This window comes from Nansenia antarctica, assembly GCF_963989245.1.
Source record: "Nansenia antarctica genome assembly, chromosome: 3".
Taxonomy (NCBI): Eukaryota; Metazoa; Chordata; class Actinopteri; order Argentiniformes; family Microstomatidae; genus Nansenia; species Nansenia antarctica.
In genome coordinates, this window is record NC_137688.1 from 9,721,797 (window position 1) to 9,748,567 (window position 26,771).

The 26,771-nt window shown below is 49.5% G+C and overlaps 1 protein-coding gene across 1 annotated transcript in view; it reads left to right on the plus strand.

Annotated features, from left to right (window-relative positions):
• The first annotated feature begins 276 nt into the window (after nt 1-276).
• med12 (mediator complex subunit 12) overlaps nt 277-26,771 on the plus strand; it is a 29,926-nt gene continuing 3,431 nt past the window's right edge. The window contains exons 1-37 of the mRNA XM_080526796.1: nt 277-392; nt 1,315-1,419; nt 1,569-1,760; nt 1,939-2,098; nt 2,390-2,565; nt 3,186-3,296; nt 3,589-3,861; nt 4,036-4,182; nt 5,882-5,981; nt 6,218-6,354; nt 6,665-6,796; nt 7,199-7,325; nt 8,408-8,637; nt 8,785-8,844; nt 8,968-9,141; nt 9,627-9,771; nt 11,124-11,386; nt 11,581-11,744; nt 12,136-12,267; nt 12,807-13,034; nt 13,696-13,840; nt 14,247-14,367; nt 15,564-15,674; nt 16,071-16,184; nt 16,915-17,078; nt 18,592-18,771; nt 19,937-20,008; nt 20,258-20,418; nt 20,514-20,675; nt 22,471-22,582; nt 22,677-22,766; nt 22,944-23,053; nt 23,190-23,325; nt 23,778-23,927; nt 24,061-24,429; nt 24,609-24,759; nt 26,526-26,740. Of these exons, the coding sequence (XP_080382922.1) occupies nt 294-392; nt 1,315-1,419; nt 1,569-1,760; nt 1,939-2,098; nt 2,390-2,565; nt 3,186-3,296; nt 3,589-3,861; nt 4,036-4,182; nt 5,882-5,981; nt 6,218-6,354; nt 6,665-6,796; nt 7,199-7,325; nt 8,408-8,637; nt 8,785-8,844; nt 8,968-9,141; nt 9,627-9,771; nt 11,124-11,386; nt 11,581-11,744; nt 12,136-12,267; nt 12,807-13,034; nt 13,696-13,840; nt 14,247-14,367; nt 15,564-15,674; nt 16,071-16,184; nt 16,915-17,078; nt 18,592-18,771; nt 19,937-20,008; nt 20,258-20,418; nt 20,514-20,675; nt 22,471-22,582; nt 22,677-22,766; nt 22,944-23,053; nt 23,190-23,325; nt 23,778-23,927; nt 24,061-24,429; nt 24,609-24,759; nt 26,526-26,740 (5,718 nt within the window). The 5' untranslated portion in view covers nt 277-293. The remainder of the gene's footprint in view (nt 393-1,314; nt 1,420-1,568; nt 1,761-1,938; nt 2,099-2,389; nt 2,566-3,185; nt 3,297-3,588; nt 3,862-4,035; nt 4,183-5,881; nt 5,982-6,217; nt 6,355-6,664; nt 6,797-7,198; nt 7,326-8,407; nt 8,638-8,784; nt 8,845-8,967; nt 9,142-9,626; nt 9,772-11,123; nt 11,387-11,580; nt 11,745-12,135; nt 12,268-12,806; nt 13,035-13,695; nt 13,841-14,246; nt 14,368-15,563; nt 15,675-16,070; nt 16,185-16,914; nt 17,079-18,591; nt 18,772-19,936; nt 20,009-20,257; nt 20,419-20,513; nt 20,676-22,470; nt 22,583-22,676; nt 22,767-22,943; nt 23,054-23,189; nt 23,326-23,777; nt 23,928-24,060; nt 24,430-24,608; nt 24,760-26,525; nt 26,741-26,771) is intronic.

A 26,771-nucleotide genomic window follows, 5' to 3' on the forward strand; every position in this document is an offset into this window, starting at 1 on the left:
GCATGGAGTGAGGCATCATGGAGTGAAGGAGCTCTATACTTTCTTTTGTTTCTTTTTATTATTACTACTCGATCTTTTCCGTTTGTAAAGCGTCTTTGGGTGTCTAGAAAAGCGCTATATAAGTCTAATGTATTATTATTATTATTATTATTATTATTATTATTATTATTATTATCATGTCGCGAGGCATCACGGGATACCTTGTAGTTCTCTCCGGTCTTTCCGGCGTCCAGCAGGACTCGAGCGGAAAGGGACTCACCCTGTGTGCTGTGATGCCGCTGGTGGATAGATAGATGGCTGCTTTCGGGATCCTAAGTTACGAACAACGGCCCCTGAAGCGGCCGCGACTCGGACCTCCGGACGTCTATCCTCAAGACCCCAAGCAAAAAGAGGTCAGGGAACACCTTTTAGTAGTTTCGACCATATCGAAAAACCGTTGCGACCATAAAACGACAACAAAGAGAGTCTATTTGGAGAAGGATAGCCCCTCTAGGCTAAGCTGCGTAGCTAAGCTAGCTGGTCCAGACAGTCTCAGGGCCTCGGCGTCTTTCTAAGACGTCTTCAATAACAATGAAGCAGCAGCTCGGCTTGTCAAGTCTGCTAAGGTCTCCCTCTGAAAACACCCCGGGTTAATAGCTTATTAGTTAGCTGGGCTAGGTGGCTAATTCACTTTAGTTCCAGATGGAGTTTTAGCAGTTTAGCACTTACTGTTGCCGTTAGCAACGTTAAGTGTTGACGTTGCTGTTGTAATGTTTCTAATGCACAAACCGTTAGCATTTTAGGTTTAGTTAAGGTTTGATTTAGTTCGGATTCCCCTGGTTGAGGCTTCTTAATAAGCATGCTAACTAAGGCTAGAGGATTAGCCACTAGCTGTTAGCTTGCTGAATGTCGTCGTTTTTAATGATGAGATAAAGATATGACATGTTTCAACACGACATTGTTTTGTGTGTTAGTTGTGTGTCACTGTCTGTCAGGTGCAATGTGCACTAGTTTAGATAAGGTAGTGGTGGGTAGCTCTGTTTGCTCTGTTGGCTGTTTTGCTTGAAATGTCATTCACTGCGGCCGGGGATGGGAGGTTTATTCTGTGGAAATGGTGTTGTGGGGAAGCAATTGTTGAGCTTAGTGTACATACATGTCACCTACATCCATCAGCTTTTGTTTTGGATACAGACTTAGGTCTGGAATGATGTGCAATGAAGTCCAGTGCGTTGAATCATCTATTAGCATGTCAACATTCGTGATCTAGAAAGGCATTCCTGCATTATCTGTCATGACAAAGAGATTCATGTTGATTATGTTTTATTCCCCACCCAGGATGAGTTGACTGCACTGAACGTGAAGCAGGGATTCAATAATCAACCGGCAGTGTCAGGGGATGAACATGGCAGTGCTAAAAATGTCAACTTTAATCCCTCGAAGGTAATACTCATTAAGTACGATGTCGACTGTTGCTCTGTTTTTGCAATGCTCTCCTTCCTCCACTGACACAGTTTTACATCTGTAATCATGCGCGGTCAGTGCAAGTGCACCGGTTTTAGACATGTTCCTCTACTGCCTCTCTACTACAGATTAGCTCAAACTTCAGCAGCATCATTGCAGAGAAGCTGCGATACAGTACGTTTCCAGACACGGGCAAGCGGAAGCCGCAGGTCAACCAGAAGGATAACTTCTGGCTGGTTACTGCCAGGTCTCAGAGCTCCATCAATAACTGGTTTACAGACTTAGCCGGGACCAAACCCCTGACTCTGCTGGCCAAGAAGGTAGGAGTTTGGAATGTTCTCTCGGCTCTCTACTCATGACTAAATGTCCATAACCATCATGTACAAAGCTGTATTGTTGTCTGTAAGGTCTTGTTAGGCTATTTCCCAATGCTTTTATTTTCGTAAACGTGTTCTCTTTTCTTTCTTTCTTTTTCGTGTAAACCTGTTTGCGTACAAGGTGCCGATTTTCAGTAAGAAGGAGGAGGTTTTTGGCTTTTTGGCCAAATACACAGTACCTGTGATGCGTTCTGCCTGGATGATCAAGATGACCTGTGCATATCATGCTGCCATCACAGAAACTAAGGTCAAGAAACGGCACGTGATTGACCCCTGTATAGGTAAGCGAAACCTCGAAAAGACGGATGACGTGAACCTTAACAACATTGATTTTTATGATCAGGCATTGGGTTTGCAGATCTGACCTGCTCTCTTCTAATGAAGCCCCCTCCTCGATGATGGATTATTTTAATTCCCTGACTGCGTTCACTTTCACTGCGAATGCAAAAGGATAGGCTGGATTTATCTGTGGAATGTGTGCACCTAAGCAAGCACGACCGGCGGATATGCCTCCGGGGGAGGGGCGGGGGGGGGCATTCGGCTGTTTCCAACCTTCCAGTCTCTCTCTGCAGAATGGACACAGATCATTACCAAGTACCTGTGGGAACAGCTGCAGAAGGTGGCGGAGTTCTACCGCCAGGCCCCCAGCCAGGGCTGCGGCAGCCCGCTCCCCGCTACGCCCGCCGACGTGGAGACGGCCATGAAGCAGTGGGAGTACAACGAGAAGCTCGCCATGTTCATGTTCCAGGTCAGTCCCCCTCTGGATGTCTGTGTCTCGCGACCCCGTGGGAGCTTTCTGCTGTGTTTGGAATGAAGAGAGACGGGTGTTTTGTTTTTACAGTCGAGGCCTAGGTCGTGTCACATAGATTGCGAATTGTCCAGGGTTCCCACGGGTCCTTGAAATCCTTGAAAGGTTGTGAATTTGAGAATAAAGAAATCAAGGTCTTAAAAGTTTTTGAAAACAGACATGGGTCATTGAAAGTGCTTGAATTCCCCCCTCTCTCTCTCTCTCTCTCTCTCTCTCTCTCTCTCTCTCTCTCTCTAAAAAAAAGATATATGTTCAAAAATGTTTTACTAGTTCTGTCTCAAACTATGCCGTGTTGGGTCCTTGAATTTTAGGCAATTCAGTCTTGAAAGGTGCTTTTAAGGTGCTTGAAAGTCCTTGAAAGGTGCTTGAATTTGATGTTTCAGAAGGTGTGGGAACCCTGATTGTCACTTGACAATAGTCTTTTTGACTGATCTTGTATGCCTTTCGTCATTGTACTACTCCTGTCTGCAAGGGCTACCTTTTAAAAAAAATGTTTAGACACTACACACTTTAGAAGAACAGTGTCTTTAAGAGGCCACTATCTGTGTGTGTTTCTCCAGGACGGCATGCTAGACAGACACGAGTTCCTGACGTGGGTCTTGGAATGCTTTGAGAAGGTCCGCCCCGGTGAGGACGAGCTCCTGAAACTGCTGCTGCCCCTCTTGCTACAGGTACGCCCATCCGTAACAACACACCTCTCACACTCTCTATCCCTAAACCCACCCGCCCGCCCGCCCAAGGATTGATTTCATTCTCCGGTCAGTCGGAACACTCATTGGCTTTTTGGAAATTCCATTAGGTGACATTCCAGTGGTGAATTACTCCCGGGGGGGCTATTGCAGCTAATAATGCACCCGTATTTCCAGTTAACCTCAGCGGTTTTGTCGATGGAATCGAAGTTGAAGGATTGACCTGGTTGTTGAACGTTGTGCTCTCCCTCCTCCTCCTCCTCCTCCTCCTCAGTACTCTGGGGAGTTTGTGCAGTCTGCTTACTTGTCTCGGAGGCTGGCGTACTTCTGCACACGCCGGCTCAACCTGCTGCTAAGCGACGGGAGCCTGGGGCCTGGCGCTGGAGGGCATCCTGCCCATGGCATCTTGGCACAGCCAGGGAACGCGCTGCCCCCCACGCCGACCTCCCAGCCCGCGGGAGGGAACCAGCCCCAGACCCCCTTCACAGACTTCTACATCTGCCCTCAGCACCGGCCCTTAGTGTTTGGGCTCAGCTGCATGCTACAGGTACGCACGAGTGTGTTTTCTTACCTAGAACTGCTTATAGAGTGCTAATAAGCCTCGCGTAGCTAGTTGGTTATCCTTCTGATTAGATTAGACGATCCTGTTATTGAATTTGCCCAGTCAATAGGTTTCAGATTGACACCCCAGATCGATGACCCGTGTCTCTGTCTCTCTCAGAGTATCGTGCTGTGCTGTCCCAGCGCCCTGGTGTGGCACTACTCGCTAACAGACAGCAGGAACAAGACCGGCTCCCCCCTGGACCTGCTGCCCATCGCCCCCTCCAACCTGCCCATGCCAGGGGGAAACAGCACCTTCACACAGCAGGTAGGGCCTCGGCTGTGGCTCCAGAGGTAGACCCGGGGTAGAACCGTCGCAGGGTCGGCGGTTCGATCCCCGACTGGCCGCGTGTCGAGGTGTCCTTGGGCAAGACACCGAACCCACAAACATTGCTCCCGATGAGCGGGCTGGGCGCCTTGCACGGCAGCTTGCCGCCAATTAGTGTGTGAATGGGTGTGTGAATGGGTGTGTGAATGGGTGTGTGAATGGGTGTGTGAATGGTTGTGTGAATGGTTGTGTGAATGGTTGTGTGAATGGTTGTGTGAATGGTTGTGTGAATGAGTGAACGAGAGGGCCGTTGTAAAGAGCTTTGGAATTCATAGCTTTCATGTGACGTCACAGCATAGTGGAAACGCCCACCTGACGGGCAAAAGGCACTTTTTGCGGGCAAAACCCACGGGCAAAACCCACTTTTTGCGGGTTAATAACTTTGATTTCCCGTGGGTTAGGAAAATAATTCCAACGTGTCCGGAAAGAGGAGGAGCCAGGGAATCCAAAAGTTTTTGAATGGAGTCGATCCTCCACTCCTATCACAGTGGACACAGCAAGGAGCGAATTAGCGGTAGAACTCCCGAACGCCCGGTTGATCGAGTTTCGTATTAAAAGTATATGTTCTCGGGGTGTCAGCGCGGTGTGTAAGGGCTCAAAATGACCGTATACTGATGGTGAATTTAGAGAAATTAAAACTGTGTTTGTAGCACCTCCATAGCCGGTGTTATTCACGGTCAAAGCCGGTCAAGGAGGCACCCTTTGCGGCTTAATAACTTTGATTCTCCGGGGGTTACGGTAAAAATTCCAACGTGTTCGGAAAGAGGAGAAACCAGGGAATCGAAAAGTTTTTGAATGGAGTCGATCCTCCACTCCTATCACCGTGGACACAGCAATGAGCGAATTCCCGGGTAGAAATATCCCCTCGACCCGCTGTCAGCGGGAGTTCCGTCCAGCAGCGGTAGAACTCCCGAACGCCCGGTTGATCGAGTTTCGTATTAAACGTATATGTATACAACAACCTGTAGCGAATACCCTGGCAATCTAACAATTATATTAGAGTGTATAATGCATAAACTGGGCATAGTCATGGTCTTTGCTTGGCTGGCTGGTTGGCTGCATTAACCTGTTGTTGTTACTTGTATGTTCATTACGTTACTTCAAATGAATGCCCCCTAAGTCAAATCCATCAACTGAAGATAACTCGTGAGTTTAGAATGAGAAGGTTCTATCTCCGTTTAGAATGAGAAGGTTCTATCTCCGTTTAGAATGATAAGGTTCTATCTCTGTTTAGAATTATAAGGTTCTATCTCCGTTTAGAATGAGAAGGTTCTATCTCCGTTTAGAATGATAAGGTTCTATCTCCGTTTAGAATGATAAGGTTCTATCTCCGTTTAGGGTAGTTCAGAGATATTGAGCGTCAAAGTTTTGACATTCCATTATGTTTTGTGAGATGGAACCTTTGTATTTTATTAACCGTTTGCGTCCACTCGCCATGTTGCTATGATACTTTTTGCCCGTCAGGTTGGTGGTTGCTAGGGAAGAAACCACGTGACTGAAAGCTATGAATAAGGCGTTATATAAGCGCAGGCCATTTGGCCACAAACCCGTAGGGTTCACGTGGACCTTGTTGAGCGAGGTCGATGTGTTCCGGCATGTTCTCCCTTTCTCATCTACTCAGATGTGTTCACCTCCTCAGGTCCGTGCGAAGGTGCGTGAAATAGAGGAACAAATAAAGGAGAGAGGGCAGGCCGTGGAGTTCCGCTGGTCATTCGATAAGTGTCAGGAGACGACTGCAGGTAAGGACGACCCACGCAATCCATAATCCACATCCAGACAGGTTACCCACACTGTTAGATAGGTGTGTCGTTTTTTGTGTCCGTTCTTCTGCAGCAATACAGCAACAGGGTTTCAGGTTTTTGCGACGAGATGAAAATAATAAAAGAAAAAGAAAAATCTACACTGTAGAAACTACAGTATTGATGGGCACCATTTCTCAGTCGGTCTCAGTCTAAGATTGTTTCTGTATCTCCAGGCTTCACTATCGGGAGGGTTCTTCACACCTTGGAGGTTCTAGACAACCACAGCTTTGAGAAGTCCGACTTCCTCAACTCCCTGGATTCCCTCTACAACCGGATCTTTGGATCGGGGCAGAGCAAAGATGGCCATGAGGTAAAAACTATTATAAACAAATTAAATAATAAATAATTCCCAGGGCAGCAGCCTCTGTTAGATGAGCACACTCCGGGGGTGCAGACTCCAGTGGGTTTCAATAAAACATGAAAAGGGATGTGATGATGTTATTGTGCATCAAACAAGAGCAATGTAGATCCTAGATGTCCTGAGGTAGAGCTTTCACACATGTACAGAACGGACTTCAGCATATGTACAACCATGTTATATAAAGCTAAACCGTGTGTGTGTGTGTGTGTGTCTGTGTGCGTGCGTCTGTGTGCGCGTCTGTGTGTGTGTGTGTGTGCAGATGTCTCCTGACGATGACGCGGTGGTAACCCTGCTGTGTGAGTGGGCGGTGTGCTGCAAGCGGTCCGGGCGCCACAGGGCCATGGTGGTGGCCAAGCTGCTGGAGAAGAGGCAGGCCGAGATCGAGGCCGAGGTGAGACTCAGTCCCCTTCCTGTCTCACACCCCGGGGCTCAGTCCCCTTCCTGTCTCACACCCCACGGCAACGCGACCGCCGCTCTTTGCTCCACAGAAAGGGACGCGTCATGCCCGTGGGCTATATTAACACGGTTCTCCAAAGGTCTTTCTTGAAGTCGGAGCGACGCACAGTAAATGTAGATTTCTTAAAGACCAAGAGTGTTTATGTTAAGTGTTATTTTCGGGAGGTCTGTGTAGCTGCCGTCGTGTCGCCAAACGAACAGCTGTTCAAATGAGGAAACGTTGTAAGCTGGTGTGTCACGGTTGTCGACAGATCGAAGTAAGATATTTGCTCTGTGTGTGTGTGTGTGTGTGTGTGTTTCTGCGTGTGTGCGTGCGCTCGTGTGTCTGTGTCTACAGAGGTGCGGTGAGTCGGAGGTGGTGGATGAGAAAGGCTCTGTGTCCTCAGGGTCTCTCTCGGCAGCCACCCTGCCGGTGTTTCAGGATGTGCTGCTCCAGTTCCTGGACACCCAGGCCCCCATGCTCAGTGAGTCTGACCTCCTCTACACACACACACGCTTTGACCACGCCTCTCTGGGCGCTTATTTTCAATAAGGAGACCGACGCAGGGGCACTTAGGTGGCGTAGCGGGTTAAGCGCTGACCATGTAACTGCAGGGTGCCCGGTTTGATTCCGGCCAGGGACATATCCTGCATGTCATCCCTCCTCTCTCTCACCCATCCTTCCTGTCTAAATCTTCACTGTAACTGTCAATAAAAATGAAAAATATGAGTGGGACTGCCCCACTCAGAAAAAAAAAAGAAAAAGGAGCCTGACGCAGTTTATTTTTTTTAGACCGGTCGCCTATGCAAGACAAAACCTCCCTTTCATACCACACTAAGGTGTGGGGTAACACGTTGAGTCATTTGATCGTTAAACGTCGTTGTAACGGCAACACATAATTACCCTCCTGCTCTCGTAGAAAGACACAGTCTTAGCAACGCAGACCTAGCATTGATAATAGTAATGCTAATCTAGAACTGTGTGGTGATTGGTCAGGAATGTATGCCCATGTAGGATGTGTGCGCTCATCCCAGTCTCTCACGTGAGCAACAAGTGTGAGTCAAGGGAGTGGCATATCTCCAGGAGATCCAGTGTCTGCCCGTACTTATCAGGCTCTGTACAGTACACCACTTTGGTACGGTTCCTTGTTCCATCCAGCAGTGCACACAGTTCTAGACTGTTTTAGTGTGTCTATGGATAAAGATTTTTTTTTAGGAAAAGTGCTATACAAATAAAGATGATTATTATTATTATTAGAAGCGGCCATATTGATGTTGTTATCGAACAGCTTTGGATCCAGAATTGTGTTTGTGAGTCTGTCTCTCTGATGCCGATACTGTATACGTTGAACAATAAGGGGTCCTGTTATGTGCTAAATGATATTATAGCACCATAAAAGACCCTAACGTCCTCTCTGTCCCTCTATCCGTCTGTCTCTCTGTCCGTCTGTCTCTTGCTCCCTCTGCCTGTCTGTCCCTCTGTCTCCCTCTGTCTCTCTGCCTGTCTGTCCCTCTGTCTCCCTCTGTCTCACTGACCCTCTGTCTCTCTCTCTGTCCCTCTGTCCAGCCGAGCCAGGGAACGAGAGTGAGCGCGTGGAGTTCTCCAACCTGGTCCTGCTCTTCTGCGAGCAGATCCGCCACGACGTCTTCTCGCACAACATCTACATGTGCACGCTCATCTCCCGCGGCGACCTGGCCTCCGACTCCCACCTGCCCCGCCCCCGTTCCCCCAGCGACGAGCCCTCTGACGAATCGGAGCGCAAAGAGCAGGACGCGGGCAGCAGTGTGAAGATGGAGGCATGTGGAGGCAGCATCTGCTGCTGTTGTTGTTGTTGTTGTTGCGGTGGATGAGTCAGTCTTAGTCATGTGTCTGGACCGACCAGCTGGGGTTGGATTGGGAAATAACACAAATGTCTCTCTCTCTCTCTCTCTCTCTCCATTCAGGACGCTGGTCTCTCAGAGTCAATGGAGATAGACAACAACTCTAGCGCTAATTTCGATGAGGTAAGGGTAAGCCCGTACACCATGCATCAGTATGCCCATTAACCTTGGGCAGGGAGAACCTTGGCATGATGTTTCATTCCCCCCCCCCACCTTTTTTGATTCGACCTTCCTCTTCCCTTGTAGATGTTCTCTCCTCCAATGCACTGCGAGTCAAAGGGCAGCCCCTCCCCCGAGAAGCCTGCCCCAGAGCAGGATGGGAAGGGGGCCTCTAAGGACAAGGGCCTGGATCCTGTCTTCCCATTGGTGTACGAGCAGCCCCGGCACATCCAGTACGCCACACACTTCCCCATCCCTCAGGTAAGCAGCAAGCCAATAGGAGACTCTCTGATGAGTCATAACTCTGTTGGAAACTCTGCATGTGTGACGGAACCGGAACCCCAGGTTTTGTCATTATGAGCCTGCTTGGACCCGCCAGGCTAAAGCCTAGACATTCCCTCTGGGACCGAACAAACGTGAGTCATTAGGATGAAGGCAAGCTTACCCAACTCTAGAAGAAGTTGTTGGAATGTGGTATTTGTTGCTCTTGGCACAGGGTCAGCCACAGTCACAGGGTCAGCCACAGTCACAGGGTCAGCCATAGTCAGTGCCCCTGGAGCAATTAGGGGTTAAGTGCCTTGCTCAAGGGCACATGCAGCTCCCTCCCGAGACGAGGATCGAACCAGAGACCTTCCGATCGCTAGCCAGCCTCTCTAGGCTACCTACGGCCCTCTATGAACTACCCCCTACTACGTGACTACCTCGCCCCCCTCCCCCCATGTTTACTGACCGTGTGTCTCCCTCAGGAGGAGAGTGCCAGTCACGAGTGTAACCAGCGTCTGGTGGTGCTGTACGGCGTGGGCAAACAGAGGGACGAGGCCCGGCACGCCATCAAGAAAATCACCAAAGACATCCTGAAGGTGCTGAACCGCAAGAGCACAGCAGAGACAGGTAACATCCTCGCCCCCCCCCCCCCCCCCGGGATGCTTTTTGATCGACGGTCTAACCGTTTCCATTTTTGTGAGGGTGTTTTATTTTTCCTGTTCTGTTCTCTGTTGTTGTTTTTTTTACGTACAGTGTGTTTGTCATGTCGAGAGATAAGGCAGGCATCGCGGGCTCTTGAGAACTTTGAAGGCCGGTTGTGAGGGGTGACGACGGGGGTGGGGGGGGCGTTTACGGAGCGAGGTTATTTCCCTCCCCCTCGACAGATGTTCCCTGCCCGTGTGTCAGCCGCGCCGGGGTAGATAATTTTTTTGGCGGGCGGCGGAGGGGCACGCCGAGTCTTATCTTGTTAGCGTTGTTGTGAGCGACGCGGTCAGCTCTCTCTGTCCGCTGTTACATCTGCTATCGGATCCTCTCAGTAATAACTCCCCGAGCCCAACGCTGCCATCATCAGCAGCCTTCATATCTTTTCTCTGCACTTCATTTCTTCTTTCCTTTTTTTTTTTTTTTTTCTCTCCCCCTCCTCTCCTCCACTTTGTCCTTTTCACTCTGCCCTTCGTTGCAGAACAGGCGTGTTGCTTCAGCAACCCAGGGGCTAGCGGCAAGCATCGCTCAATATTCATTCGGTCCAATTTCTATGCTAATGGCGGTAATCTAACCGTTACCCATGTCATCTCCTTAGCATATGACCTTATTGGGGGTGGCTTACGCTTCTGGAAGTTCTAATTACCCCCGGCTAAAGTGCTTTGCCTGCGTCACGCCACTTCATGCCTGTGTTCCTGCTCGGAGGTTGAACTGACGACCCTCTTCGTCACGAGCTCATTTCCCTTTCATGCCTAGCAAACTAAAAGCGTCCTTCTGTGTGTTAAAAGGGTTGAAAGCAGAATGTGTTTAGAACGGGAGTGGTGAAATGGAGGAGGTTGAGAACGTGCTGCGGTACGAGACCTGTGCTAGCTAGACTCTGACCTCCGGTATGAACCATCTGGTCGTCAGCACGGTTCTGAACTGGTTCTCTGTCTCTCTCTCTCTCTCTCTCTCTCTCCCCTCTCTCTCTCTCTCTGTCTCTCTCTCTCTCTGTCTCTCTCTATCTATCTCTCTCTATCTATCTCTCTCCTCCTCTCTCTCTCTCGCCCTCTCCCTCACCCTCTTCCTCCTCTCTCTCTCTGTCTCTCTCTCTCTCTCACCCTCTCCCTCACCCTCTTCCTCCTCTCTCTCTCTCTCACCCTCTCTCTCGCCCTCTCTCTCCCTCTTACCCTCTCCCTCCCTCCTCTTTCTCTCCCTCTCTCTCTCTCTCTCTCTCTCCCCTCTCTCTCTCCTCTCTCTCTCCTCTCTCTCTCTCTCTCTCTCTCTCTCTCTCTCAGGAGGGGAGGAAGGACAGAAGAGGAAGAGGAGTAAACCAGAGGCCTTCCCCACAGCGGAGGACATATTCTCCAAATTCCAGCACCTCTCCCACTTTGACCAGCACCAGGTCACCTCTCAGGTGTCCCGGAACGTTCTGGAACAGATCACCAGCTTTGCCTTAGGAATGTCCTACCACCTGCCCCTGGTCCAACACATCCAGTTCATCTTGGACCTCATGGAGTACTCCCTCAATATCAGTGGCCTCATCGACTTTGCCATTCAGGTACAGCCTTTTACCTCTCTCTTCCTGCTGTCTGAGTCAGTGTCGTACCGTAGCCGTGCCGTAGCTTGGGTATTTGGGGGGGTACAGAATGATGCTGAACAAGCACAGCCTGTCCAACTGTCAGCTTTGTGACGAGCGACTGTTTATCCGTCCGACTCTCTCCTCTCTCTCTCTCCCCGCGTGTGGGCGAGCAGCTGCTGAACGAGCTGAGCCTGGTGGAGGCAGAGCTGCTGCTGAAGTCGTCCAGCCTGGTGGGCAGCTACACCACGGGGCTGTGTCTGTGCATCGTGGCCGTGCTCCGGAGGTACCACTCCTGCCTCATCCTCAACCCCGAGCAGACAGCACAGGTCTTCGACGGGTACGTCACCAAACAAACCTTTCTAGCCCGACCCCCCACAGCGTTTGGATACAAGGGTTAAACAGAATATAGGAGATAATACGCAAGGTCGGGCTTTAAATAGTTTAAATAGTGACGGCTGTCATGTCATTACTTCACATACGCTCAGGAAGTTGTTGTTGTTGGTGGTGGTGGTGGTGGTGGTTATGTATGTATGTATGTATTGGTGGGGTAGTGGTGGCCTAGTGGATAGTAAATTGGACTGGTGATCAGAAGGTCATGAGTTCAGATCCTACTAGTGTGCCCTTAACTCAGCCCCGAGTTACTCCAGGGAGACTGTCCCTGTAAGTCGCTTTGGATCAAATGAATTGTAAATGCTTGTTGTCACCGTGGTGACTGTTGTTGGGAGCAGGCTGCGCATCGTGGTGAAGTCTGGCGTGAACCCAGCTGACTGCTCCTCAGCGGAGCGCTGCATCCTGGCCTATCTGTACGACCTGTATACCTCCTGCAGTCACCTGAAGAGCAAGTTTGGAGAGATCTTCAGGTAGAGAGAGAGAGAGAGAGAGAAAGAGAGAGAGAGAGTCAGTGTGTGAGTGAGAGAGTCAGTGTGTGAGTGAGTGAGAGAGAGAGTGTGTGTGAGTGAGAGAGAGAGAGAGAGAGAGAGAGAGTGTGTCAGTGTGTGTGTGTGTGAGTGAGAGAGAGAGAGAGAGAGTGTGTGTGTGAGAGAGAGAGAGAGTGTGTCAGTGTGTGTGAGAGAGAGAGAGAGCGTCAGTGTGTGAGTGAGTGAGAGAGTGAGTCAGTGTGTGAGTGAGAGAGAGTGTGTCAGTGTGTGAGTGAGAGAGAGAGTGTGTGTGTGTGTGTGTGTGAGTGAAAGAGAGAGAGTGCGTCAGTGTGTGAGTGAGAGAGAGAGAGTGTGTCAGTGTGTGTGTGAGTGAGTGAGTGAGAGAGAGAGTGTGTGTGAGAGAGAGAGAGAGAGAGAGAGAGAGAGTGTGTGTCAGTGTGTGAGTGAGAGAGAGAGAGACTGTGAGTGTGAGTGACTAAGTTGAGATTTTCAACAGGTGTGTGTGTGTGTCCGTTCCACAGTGAGTTCTGCTCCAAGGTGAAGAACTCCATCTACTGCAACATCGACCCGTCAGACTCCAACATGCTGTGGGACCCGGTGTTCATGATGGACGCCATCGCCAACCCCTCGGCCCACAACCTGAACCACTCCATGGTGGGCAAGATCCTCAACGACAGCCCCGCCAACCGCTACAGCTTCGTCTGCAACGTGCTCATGGACGTGTGTGTGGACCACCGGGACCCCGAAAGGCAAGAGAGCGCCTTTAACACCCACCTGTCAATCCAGGGTTCCCACGGGTCCTGGAAATCCTTGAAAGGTTGTGAATTTGCGGAAAAAAAAATCAAGGTCTTAAAGGTTTTTGAAAATAGACATGGGTCATTGAAAGTGCTTGAATTCCCCTCTCTCTCTCTCTCTCTCTCTCTCTCTCTCTCTCTCTCTCTCTCTCTCTCTCTCTCTCTCAAAAAAAATATTCAAAAATGTTCGTCGAAATGCTCGTCAAGTAGTAAATAAGTCTCTGTATTGCTTAACTTTACACCTATTTCACAATATATTGTTTTGCTGTGCTGTGGTAGAGACCATCTAGTGTTCACACATTCAAGCCTCTCTTTTTAATTGTCGTCTGTGAGCGGATAGTTCCTATTATATAAATTCTCATCTCGATCTGTCTCAAACTATGCTGTGTTGGGTCTTTGTATTTGAGGGAATTGAGTCTTGAAAGGTGCTTGAATTTGATGTTTCAGAAGGTGCGGGAACCCTGTCAATCAGACAACTGTCATCCTAGTCCTGGCTGGGCCTGTCTGGTATATGGGTCCCCATATACTTGTGTTGAGGATATCCACACTACGGCAGCGTTGGTTGTCAGTGATGGCTGTGAGCGTGACGTCTGTCTGTCTGTCTGTCCTCATGCAGGGTGAACGACATCGGGATCCTGTGTGCGGAGCTGACGGCGTACTGCCGCTCCCTCAGTGCAGAGTGGCTGGGCGTGCTCAAGGCTCTCTGCTGCTCCTCCAACAACGGGAACTGTGGCTTCAACGACCTGCTGTGTAACGTGGACGTGAGTGTCTGACCCCTGCCTGCACACACACACACAGACTCTCTCACACACACACGCAGGCATGCGCACACACACGCACGCACGCACACACACACACACAATGACCTGCTGTGTATTGTGGACGTGAGTGTCTGACCCCTGCCTACACACACACACACACACGCGCGCACACACACACACACAACGACCTGCTGTGTAATGTGGACGTGAGTGTCTGACCCCTGCCTACACACACACACGCATGCACGCACACACACACACACACACAATGACCTGCTGTGTAACGTGGACGTGAGTGTCTGACCCCTCCCTACACACACACACGCAGGCATGCGCACACACACACACACACACACCTATACAGCCATACTGACCCTGTCACGTGTCTCTCCTCCTCCTCCCTCAGGTGAGCGACCTCTCCTTCCATGACTCCCTGGCCACCTTCGTAGCCATCCTCATCGCCCGCCAGTGTCTGCTCCTGGAGGACCTGGTGCGCTGCGTGGCCATCCCCTCCCTCCTCAACGCAGGTGTGCCTCCCTTCTGTTCCCAGAGCCAGTCTCCCCCCCTACAGGATGTCTGTTTCATCTGAACCCAAGCTCACAGCCGACAGGCGTTATAAATGAGTTAACAGCCCACCGAGGCCTGCCTCGTAACTCCTAGGCCTTTTGAAGGGACACCCAGCTCTATAATGCATTAGGGCGGGTAAACACGCGCGTACACACAGTGTTTTATCTTCCTCCACCCCCCCCCCCCCCACCGGGCCGTAGCCAGTGTGCTCAGTGCTGTGGCCAGGGTTCTGGAGGACAAGGCCCCATTCAGTCACGGTGATGAGAATGGCCACACGTGCCAAACCTCCACCAAGCTTCCCTCTCAGCAGCGTAGCTGTGTGTCAGATGTGTGTTGGATGGTTCTCTTTCACAGTTGTCCTATATAAATGCCATTGCATTTGATCTTTTTTTTTTTTACAGTGTAACCAATGTTTTAGGTCAAGTTCGCTCAAATTAAGCTGGGTTGTTATTCTTTTTTTTGCCCTGTCATTAGAAGTTGAAGTAGAGACGGGGTTGTAGGGTTTGTGATTCTGGACATGCAGGTATTTATCCTCCTCATAAAAGTTGGTCTTTATTAACAGGGTTCCCACGGGTCCTTGAAATCCTTGAAAGTTTGTGAATTTGAGAAAAAGGGTTAAGACCTTGATTATTAATCAAGGTTATGAAAGTTGAAAGTTGGAAATAGACATGGGTCATTGAAAGTGCTTGAATTCCCTTCTCTCTCTCTCTCTCAAAAAAATTAAAAAGTAATAAGTCTCTATATTGCTTAACTTTACACATATTTCACAATATATTGTTTTGCTGTGCTGTGGTAGAGAAGGCAAGAAACAATCTACTGTTCACACATTCAAGTCTCTCTTTTTAATCGTTGTCTGTGAGCGGATAGTTCCTATTATATAAATTCTCACCTAGATCCGTCTCAAACTATGCCGTGTTGGGTCCTTGAATTTGGGGGAATTGAGTCTTGAAAGTCCTTGAAAGGTGCTTGAATTTGATGTTTTGGAAGGTGTGGAAACCCTGTATAAAAGCATCTCCCTTTGAGGCGTGGGCTGTAGAAGGTGTTGTTGACCGGGTGTGTTGGGACCATGCTCCGCTGTAGAAGGTGTTGTTGACCGGGTGTGTTGGGACCATGCTCCGCTGAAGTCAAACCTGTGGTTCCGTCTCCCCCTCCCCAGCCTGCAGCGAGCAGGACTCTGAGCCCGGGGCCCGGCTCACCTGCAGGATCCTGCTGCACCTCTTCAAGACGCCGCAGCGCAACCCCTGTCCTCAGGACGGTGCCAAGTCAGGTGACACACCACACTTTGTATTTGATCGCCGCCTTTTCTGGACACCCGAGGTCACCTTATAGTAGACTGAAAATACATTTCTGTGCGATAGAAAATCAAGGAGATAAAATAAAAAAAAAGACATGTTCAAACATAATAACATAGGACAGAACGGCAGCAATAAGACATGGACAGCATAGAAACACAGGGTGTCAAACAACAGCAACGAGAGGGTATGAAACAGTAGGAGACGAGCAGTAATGGGACTGTTATGCACAGAATGAAGACGGAGTGTTGAGTGGCAGTTTACGGTGCCAGTTGTAGGCCACGGTGAACCTCCTCTACACCCATGCTGCTGTTTCTCTCAGCGGTTAACCAACGTTATTGTGTATTGATGCTGTGATTTGATGTGTGCAGATAAATCTTCGGTGGGTATCCGATCGTCGTGTGATCGCCATCTCCTGGCCGCGTCTCAGAACAGCATCGTGGTCGGAGCTGTCTTTGCGGTGCTGAAAGCTGTCTTTATGCTAGGTAATGCTTGTTATGTTTCATGCATGATGCTCAAGGTTGCACATGAGGCAGGATGCGTGATGGCTTTAATTGACTGAAGTCAACCGTCTGTTAACAATGGAGACCTTGAACGTGGAAGTCAAACGTTTGACTCTCTCTCTCTGTCTCTGTATGTTTCTCTCTCCCTCTCTCTGTCTCTGTGTGTTTCTGTCTCTGTCTCTGTGTGTTTCTGTCTCTGTCTCTGTGTGATTCTCTCTCTCTCTGTCTCTGTGTGATTCTCTCTCTCTGTCTCTGTCTCTGTGTGATTCTCTCTCTCTCTGTCTCTGTGTGATTCTCTCTCTCTGTCTCTGTCTCTGTGTGATTCTCTCTCTCTCTGTCTCTGTGTGATTCTCTCTCTCTGTCTCTGTCTCTGTGTGATTCTCTCTCTCTGTCTCTGTCTCTGTGTGATTCTCTCTCTCTCTGTCTCTGTGTGATTCTCTCTCTCTGTCTCTGTCTCTGTGTGATTCTCTCTCTCTCTGTCTCTGTGTGATTCTCTCTCTCTCTGTCTCTGTGTGATTCTCTCTCTCTGTCTCTGTCTCTGTGTGATTCTCTCTCTCTCTGTCTCTGTGTGATTCTCTCTCTCTGTCTCTGTCTCTGTGTGATTCTCTCTCTCTCTGTCTCTGTGTGATTCTCTCTCTCTGTCTCTGTGTGTCTCTCTCTCTGTTTCTGTGTGTTTCTCTCTCTGTCTCTGTCTCTGTGTTTCTCTCTCTAGGAGACGCAGAACTGAAAGGTTCAGGATTCTCTCACCCCGCCGGGCTCGATGACATCGCCGACGATGACATGGGCTCCAAAAAATCTGGTGGGCGCACAGTCTCCATAGAGACGGCCAGCCTAGACGTTTACGCCAAGTACGTGCTGAAGAGCATCTGCCAGCAGGTGAGCAGGAGTCCCACTCTTCAGTCTCATCCTTGGACCGTTTCCCCCACAATTTATTAGCGATAGCAATTCATCTGTCGAGAAAAATACTCTATAAAAGCTAATAAACCAGCATAAACCAGAAAGGCTAGTTAAAAGGCTGCCAACACCCCAGCTGGTTGTATTTGGCCTCAAAGCTAAGAGATTCCACAAACACACATTTTCTTTCTCTTCAGCGAGGGAGACTTTTCACGTTTTATTCTGCTCACTCTACTCTGGCTGTCGCCTCAAACATCTGCTTGCTCCCATGAGAGGCGAGGCTGACCCCCTCCACTTGTCAAGCCTCTGTTTCCACTGTGATCTCAGCGGGGGGAATTAAGCGGGGCTAAAGGCCGGTTTAGGCTTCTGCGTAAAGTCGACGCCGTAGGCTACGCGTAAGCTTACGTAGTCCCGCGTGGACGTGCGTAGCCTGGACGTGCTCCTCTCAAAAAATCTATCCACGCGTCAGAGCGCACGTAACCGTAAGCTCTGTGATTGGTCCGCTTGGTAGCACATGATTCAGACAAGATTCCGACTCTCTCGTCGCCCAAAATGCGGAAGTCATGACAGAAATGTCATTCACCTTTTCTGTAATTACTTATTAATAAAGATTTGAAAAATTATGATAACCATCGTATTATCTTAGTTTAATGTCATTTCAATGCATCATAGAACTTTTATTTACAACAACATAACAACAAAAAGATCGCAGCTCCGTTGAGTTCCTAACCGGAAGAGGCACAGCACAGGGGCTGAAAACACACTGCCACCTAGCGATGTGACGGTGTAATTGCAGCGCGGCCTACGCAGAAGTGTAAATTGCGAGACCTACGTAAGAATTTACGTAAGCTACGCACGTAAATTCGACGCAGAAGCCTAAACCAGCCTTTAGTCGGGGAGTTTATTGATTGAGTCATACTTCCCGCCTTGCTGGCGGTGCAGATGAGTCTGTGGTCGTGGCGTTGAGTGGGAGTCGCCTTATGATGTGTCGTGTTGACGAGCAAAGTGTCTCAGCTGTTGACCGCTCGCAGTTGTTGTCCCACAACACAAACCCCAGTGTTCTTCTCAATGTCTGTTCAATCACCACTCTCTCTCTTTTTCAGATAGACAGACAGACAGACAGACAGACAGACACTTTATTGAAAACATCAATAAACATCAATTGTTTTCAGGCATTACTGTTCAGGCGTTACTTTTTCATCAGCTCAGACCACAAAACAACAACAAAATAAAGTGACCATTGAATAATAAAATAGATAAATAGATCAAATAAAGATAGACCAATAGACATTTGGGACCTTATATACAATAGGTAAGATGTAACATCCCCCAGCCTGACTCTGATCACCCAGATGGAGCCAGCCGGAGGACTGGTTGTACCATGTTATTGCGGCAGGCCGCATAACTCTCCTATAGCGCTCCTGCAACATAGCAGTCGTAGTCTGTTGCTAAATGAGCTTTTCTGCTTTTCTCTCTCTCTCTCTCTGTCTGACAGGAATGGGTCGGGGAGCGCTGTCTGAAGTCTCTGTCGGAGGACAGCAGCGCCCTGCAGGACCCGGTGCTGGTCAACATTCAGGCCCAGAGGCTCCTGCAGCTCATCTGCTACCCCCACCGCCAGCTGGACAGCGAGGAGGGAGACAACCCCCAGAGGCAGCGCATCAAACGCATCCTCCAGGTCAGTCAGCCAGTCAGCCAGCCAGCCAGGTCAGCCAGTCAGTCAGCCCACAGGCACCCCGGGCTGACAGACAGCAGGCCTCAGTTGTTGTCGGGCAGAGCCCCTGCTGAAGGGAAACAGATGTACGAGCTAAAAGCTTTGTCAGGAAATTGCCATGAGAAGTCCTAGAGTTTAAGGCCAGTTGTAAGTGAATGGCCAGTTGTAAGTGAATTAGTGTTCGTGAACGTAAGTGAACGTGTGTGTTCATGTGTTCATGTGTTCACCCCCATTAGTGTTCACCCTCAATGAGTGTTCACCCCCATGATGACTATGAGGGCTGAGAGCACACACAGCAGAGACACCTGGCTCATCCATCAGACTGGGGGGGGGGTTTAGAGATGCTGCAGTCATTAAGGCTTGAACTCTCTCTGAACTCATCTGTAGCTCACCGTGGTGTTCTAATGACAGCAGTTAAGCACGGCTCTGCACAGGGCTCTTATTTCCTGGCATGAGAGCGTTTGCCTGTGAAAATTGGCAGATCTGACTGAGTTGTGGGAGGTAAAATACTTTGTCAGACATTACAATATAGCAGTCTGTCTTGTGTTGTAATCCACTCATCTCAGCACTAGACGTGTGAGGAGACTCCCTCGGCCCTGTGAAGGACACAAAGAAACGCTTGCGCCACGATTGAGATTCTCCATTATTATTACGTACTACCGTTATTGTGATTGTGTGACGTTACTGCCACCTGCTGGCTGAAGCAGGGCTACAGGGAGAGTGTATAATATAGAACCGCTCATGGATCTTTGCGGTATGTATTTATGGAGCCCGCTGTGGCTCAGCCGGTAAAGCCATCGTCTAATGATCGCGAGGTTGGCAGCTTGGCGGTTTGAACCCCGGCTGACCACGTGTCGAGGTGTCCTTGAGCAAGGCACTGTACCCCTAATTGCTCCAGGGTCGCCGCCTATGGCCGACCTCTTGCCTAAAATCTCTCATAAAATACCAAATTCCAACAATTGACAAGCTGATTGCATGGCAATAAAACTTCTTTATTAGTATTTTTAAATTGTATATATATATGTATGTTTATTTTATATATATATATATATATATATATATATATTATATATGTATATATGTATATATGTATGTGTCTTAACGGTTGTGTCTCGTCTTCTGGTTGTAGAACATGGACCAGTGGACCATGAGACAGTCGTCCCTGGAGCTGCAGCTCATGATCAAGCAGAGCACCAACAACGTAAGTGACCAGACTCCTGAGTCTCGTTAGATACCTCCGTACTCCTCTTCATCCCCTATGGGACATAAGGCCTCAACGAGCTCTCTTGAGTCTTCTTAGGCCTCACTTTACTGAGCCTGGATGTGACCTGAATTTCCCATGAAATTCAGGCAACCTCATTTTGTGTTTGAAATACGTTCAGTTTGTATTAATTCACTCATTCTCACAATGCCTTCACTGTGACGTTGTGTGTTTGTCTGCCGCCCCTAGGAGCTGTACTCTCTGTTGGAGAACATAGCCAAGGCCACCATCGAGGTGTTCCAGAAGTCAGCAGAGATGAACTCTAACAACCCCTCAGGGAACGGCTCAGCCGGGGCAGGAAGCTCTGCATCCAACAGCAACAGCGCTAACAAGATAAAACCAGTGCTGAGGTGTGCGTGCGTGTGCGAGCGTGCGTGCGAGCGTGAACTCTCCAAATGCCCCTTTTCCACTTCACATTTTCAATTCTTCTTATTCGTTCCCTCAGTTCGTCAGAGCGGTCGGGGGTGTGGCTAGTGGCTCCCCTGATAGCCAAGCTGCCCACCTCGGTCCAGGGCCACGTGCTGAAGGCGGCAGGCGAGGAGCTGGAGAAGGGACAGCACCTGGGCTCCTCCTCACGCAAGGAGAGGGACCGGCAGAAACAGAAAAGGTGACTCTCCACCCTCAACCCTGCCCATTACCGTGTCTCTCATATAGCCCTCTCTCTCCACCCTGCCCATTACCGTGTCTCTCATATAGCCCTCTCTCTCCACCCTGCCCATTACCGTGTCTCTCATATCGCCCTCTCAACCCTGCCCATTACTGTGTCTCTCTTCATACAGCCCTCTCTCTCAACCCTCAGGGGTGCAAACTTGTCACCTTTCTGCTAAATTAGCCGTTTTTATCTCAAAATATGCCAACCATGTGAATCATGTAGATCTGCAAAACAAATGTGGGTGTGTGTGTGTGGGGGGGGGGGTCATGGTAAACTGTTTTCGAAGTAATTCTGCAGGTGTTAAGGTCAGGGCTGCCGCTACTTACACATGCATCATTGTTAGACCACCGTTAGTGCTAGCGGTATCTATTTAACACCATTAGTGCTAGCGCTACCCCCCCTAAGGTTAGCCACAAAAAAAATGTGTCACCTTTTTGGGTCATCACCAGTTTGCACCACTGAACCCTGCCCATTACCGTGTCTCTCTTCATACAGCCCTCTCTCTCCACCCTGCCCATTACTGTGTCTCTCTTCATACAGCCCTCTCTCTCAACCCTGCCCATTACCATGTCTCTCTTCATACAGCCCTCTCAACCCTGCCCATTACTGTGTCTCTCATACAGCCCTCTCTCAACCCTGCCCATTACCGTGTCTCTCTTCATACAGCCCTCTCTCTCCACCCTGCCCATTACTGTGTCTCTCTTCATACAGCCCTCTCTCTCAACCCTGCCCATTACTGTGTCTCTCTTCATACAGCCCTCTCTCTCCACCCTGCTCATTACCGTGTCTCTCTTCATACAGCCCTCTCTCTCCACCCTGCCCATTACCGTGTCTCTCTTCATACAGCCCTCTCTCTCAACCCTGCCCATTACCGTGTCTCTCTCCATACAGCCCTCTCTCTCAGCCCTGCCCATTACCGTGTCTCTCTTCATACAGCCCTCTCTCTCCACCCTGCTCATTACCGTGTCTCTCTTCATACAGCCCTCTCTCTCCACCCTGCCCATTACCGTGTCTCTCATACAGCCCTCTCTCTCAACCCTGCCCATTACTGTGTCTCTCTTCATACAGCCCTCTCTCTCCACCCTGCCCATTACAGTGTCTCTCTTCATACAGCCCTCTCTCTCAACCCTGCCCATTACCGTGTCTCTCTTCATACAGCCCTCTCACTGGACTGGCCACTCTCCCCTGGTTACATTCAGATGCAGGTAGGGGTGTAACGGATCACCTAACTCACGGATCGGATCGTGTCACAGTTTTTGAGTCACGGATCGGATCATTTTTCGGATCAACACAAAACATTTTTGTTTTTATAAAAACTGCTTTTTCCTTGAATTCTGTAAAAACACCACTTTTACTATGTGACAAAAACCAACAACATTCAAGATGTCAAAACTGGTAATATATATATATACATACATATACGTATATATAATATGAATGAATGGTCTTTATTGTCATTGCTATAGTACAGGTACCAAACAACGAAATTTAGGAGGGGTGGCTCCCCTGGTGTTAGGAAAGAAAAAAAAGAAAAAAAAATTATTGTGATTGATCCGCGGTACACATGCGTTCCGAACCGTGGAGGGCGATCCGAACGGATCACGGAATTTCCGTGATCCGTTACACCCCTAGATGCAGGAGAGGTTTTTCATGTCAGGTCACCTGAGCCACGAGACACCATGTCTCCTCCCGGTTGTTGTGATGGTGGTGAAGTGACGGCGTTGTGTTTCCCTCTCTGCTCTGTGCCCAGCATGTCCCTGCTGAGCCAGCAGCCCTTCCTGTCTCTGGTGCTGACCTGTCTGAAGGGGCAGGACGAACAGAGAGAGGGCCTCCTCACCTCGCTCTACAGCCAAGTACAGCAGGTACAACCCTCCCTCTAACCCCCTCTAACCCCCTCCACCCCTTCACTAATGCCCCAGCCATTGAATGCTTTGACGGACATGTTTGGTCTCCCAGATTGTGACGAACTGGCGAGAGGACCAGTACCAGGACGACTGCAAGGCCAAGCAGATGATGCACGAGGCCCTGAAGTTGCGGCTCAATCTGGTGAGGGCCTCTTCTTCACTTTCACAATCATCATCATCATCATCCTCCTCCTCATTCATATGCAGTCTAGGAATAGCAAATGTTTCTCCTGGTTTTGAACAGGAATGTGTTTGGGTTAATGAAAGGTGTGGTTTTAGGGTTGTTCTGAAAATGTTTCCGCTTGTTGTGGATCTTTAGGTGGGCGGGATGTTCGACACGGTGCAGCGCAGCACCCAGCAGACCACAGAGTGGGCGGTCCTCCTCCTCGACATCATCAGCAGCGGCACAGTGGACATGCAGTCCAACAAGTGAGTGACGAGACATCCAATTTGATCCTTTACGACCTTGACCGTGACCGGAGAATTACAATCCAATGCAGTGCATGCAGGCGTGAGTAGAAGCTGCGACCTCTAATGACCTCATCACCTTCGACCTTCCCCTCAGTGAGCTGTTCACCACCGTGCTGGACATGCTGAGTGTGCTGATCAACGGCACGCTGGCTGCTGACATGTCCAGCATCTCTCAGGGCAGTATGGAGGAGAACAAGAGGGCTTACATGAACCTGGTCAAGAAGCTCAGGGTAAGCGACAACATTTCAAATCACATTTATGATGGCAAGTGTCTGTGTTGTGCCTGAAGTCCGACGTATAGAGGGTGAAGAGGAAGGGAGACAGAACTGTCCCCTGTGCTGCTCACCACTGAGTCCGATGTACATTCCTGCAGCCGTACAAACTGGCCTATTGGCCAGGTAGTTAGGAATCCAGGAAACACTGGGGGGAGTCCACCTGCATCCTCAGCAATATCTACTAGTAGTAAGGCCTGTATGGTCTTAAATAGACTGTAACACACTGGAGACGTCCAAGAACAGTACCCTCACAGTGCTGCCAGCTTTATCTAAATAGGAGTGAGCTCTGTGTAGCAGGTTGAAGGTATTGCATCTCAACAGACTGTACATCAAATTGTTCCCATTTCATTTCTGTATTGAAGTACAATCACAACAACAACTAAACATCTGGGTCATGTGATTTGCAGAAAGAGCTGGGTGACCGCCAGTCTGAGAGTTTGGAGAAGGTGCGGCAGCTGCTGCCATTACCCAAGCAAACCCGTGATGTCATCACCTGCGAACCCCAGGGCTCCCTCATCGACACCAAGGGCAACAAGATCGCCGGCTTTGAGAAGGAGGTATGAACTCACTTGGGACGTTGGCTACGTTTGACACACTGTACTTCATGTACTCAGACACGGTAGACATATATGGCCATTTCTGCATGCAGAAGCATAAAGATGTGTTTTATTGAACTCTCTTTTTCATCAGGGTCTCCAAGTGTCGACCAAGCAGAAGATCTCTCCCTGGGATGTGTTTGAGGGTCTGAAGCATTCGGCCCCTCTCTCCTGGGGCTGGTTCGGCACCGTGCGCGTCGACCGCAAGGTCACTAAGTTCGAAGAGCAGCAGCGCTTCCTGCTCTACCACACCCACCTGAAGCCCAAGCCCCGCAGCTACTACCTAGAGCCCCTCCCCCTACCCCCAGAGGAGGAGGAGCCTCCCACGCCTGTGCCCCAGGAGCCAGAGAAGAAGATGGTGGAGGCGGTGAAGCCGGAGAAGAGTGTTCCGACGGTGGCCTCTGACTCTAGCAAGAAGAAACCCAGCAAGAAGAAGAAGACTCCTTCTGCCAACAAGACTGAGGTGAGGGAGACACACTGATGATATGGTGGACTTGTTTGAGCCTGGAGTTCTTTCTATTAGCTTTAGACAGATTTGTTGTAGAAACAAAGTTGATTGCTCTTAGATTGGCTCTCAATGTACTCGGAAATGTAATCACAATGAAGACCATTTCTTGATAGATGTGTTCTTCCTCTTCCCAGGACTATGTGGCGCGTACGCAGGGTGGGGTGCCCTACGGGAACGCCATGCCTCCTGAACTCCTCATGGGGCAGCAGAACCACCCCTACGGCAGAATAGGCTACGGCCAACCATCCATAGGCATGTACGCCCAGAACCAGCCTCTGCCACCAGGTCAGTGGGAAGGAAACAGTGTTTCCCATACATAAACCAGACCGTAGTGTAATTTGTCCCGCCATAGTGTCATAAAGAACCGAAAGAGTTTTTTTTGTGTTTTTTGGTTATTTGTTATTTTGTAAAAAAAAAAAAAACAGCGCTGCTCACGGAAAGTGTTCGAGCAGGTTCGCTTTTTCTGTATACGTGGTCCAGCCACCACAGTCTCACAAAATCCTGTAGGAAACACTGGAAACTACACCTTTACCAACACGCATGCGCGGATTAATGCATAGGCTTACCTAGGCTGCAGCCTAGGGCCACTACCACTAGGGGGCCACGGCGGCCACCTAACATTGGATACAAAAAAAATAAAAATAAAAAACCCTGAGGCCCCCCTCCCAAATCCTGAGGCCCCCCCACAAAACCACGAGGCCGTTTTAATTAATTCCTGAGGCAACTTTATGCCCGCGGAATCCAGGTTTTCTATATTTTTGATTCTATAGTTTGATTCGAGAGAAGAAATCTCGCGCATCTCATCTCACCAGTTTACGTTACTGAGCCACGCAGGACGTAGGCTACGCGTAGCCTAGGCTAAATTCGTAAGAGAAAGCTGCAAAAATGAAGCGGACGCACATTAGTGGGCTCTCAAGTCTCACGCATTGGGCGTGAGACACGGGTTGAAATGCGGCGTGTGAACGGGTTGAAATGCGTGTGTATGCGTGAGACTTGAGAGCCCATAGCTAAGTAAAAAAATAATAATAATGCAGCTGTGACGACCAATGTTGTTGAGAGTGAGAGCCACGAAGCAGTTAGCACTGGGTCGGGTGTCGCTAGCAGCACTGAGGCGAACATGGGGGACAGCAACAGAGAGACAGACAACAGGAGGAGAGCAACAGAGAGACAGACAACAGGAGAGGACAGCAACAGAGAGACAGGCAACAGGAGAGGACAGCAACAGAGAGACAGGCAACAGAGAGACAGACAACAGGACAGCAACAGAGAGACAGACAACAGGAGAGGAGAGCAATAGAGACAGAACTGAGGTGAGGTGAGCAACAGAGATAGTTCAGGATGATAACAAACAGTTCAGTATGACAGAGACAACTAATAGAAAGACAACTGTATGATTATAGAGTTTACATGTTCAAGGAAATATTGTATGATAATAGAAAGGTACACTTTAATTTAATTTACGGCCTTGCTTTTTCTTCATGTGCTTTATGCCAATAACATACTCCATTGGGATACGTGTGTTTCTGGTCATAGGTTCTGGTTGGTGTAGTTGTAGCTTATCATTTTTGGTGTAGGTAGGAGCCCGAACAATGACTCAAGCCCAGGGGCCCCCACCCCCCTAAGTCCAGCCCTGGCCTTAATGCACTGAACCTTTTTTTTTATTGTTTGCATTATGTTATTAAAGTACAATGTGTTTTATGGTAAAGCATTATTATGAGTGGTGTGTGCGTGCAGGGTGCTCGTGAGCTGTGTATTTTGGGGAGGGGGGAGGCCTCACACAAAGGAGTAGCCTAGGGCCACTGACCACCTTAATCCACCACTGCCAACACGCAAAAGCACTATTGCTCTCGTAGGTTTGAAGGTGGAGGTGTTAAACCACCAACCCAGGTCTACATGTGGGTGTCGTGTCTGCTTGTTCAAAAACCTTGACTAACTGAATCAGACACGTCTTAGAGCTGGGCCTGCCGCCCCCCAGGACCAGAGCTGATTACCACCGTGCCAAACATACAGTGTTCTGATCTCAACCCTCTTCCACTCCTCCTCCCCTTCAGGCGGTCCTGGTTTGGACACCCCATACAGACCGGCCCGGAACCCTCCCATGAACAAGATGATGTCGGCGCGGCCCAGTTACCCCGGCATGATGCCTAGCTTGCAGGGAGGTATGCCTGCCATGATGGGGATGGACAAGCAGTACCCAATGGGTTACAAACCCCAGCCAAACATACCGCAGGGCCAGATACTGAGGCAGCAGCTCCAGGTCAGACTGGTGAGTCCATGTCAGTAAACAGGAAGCTGGT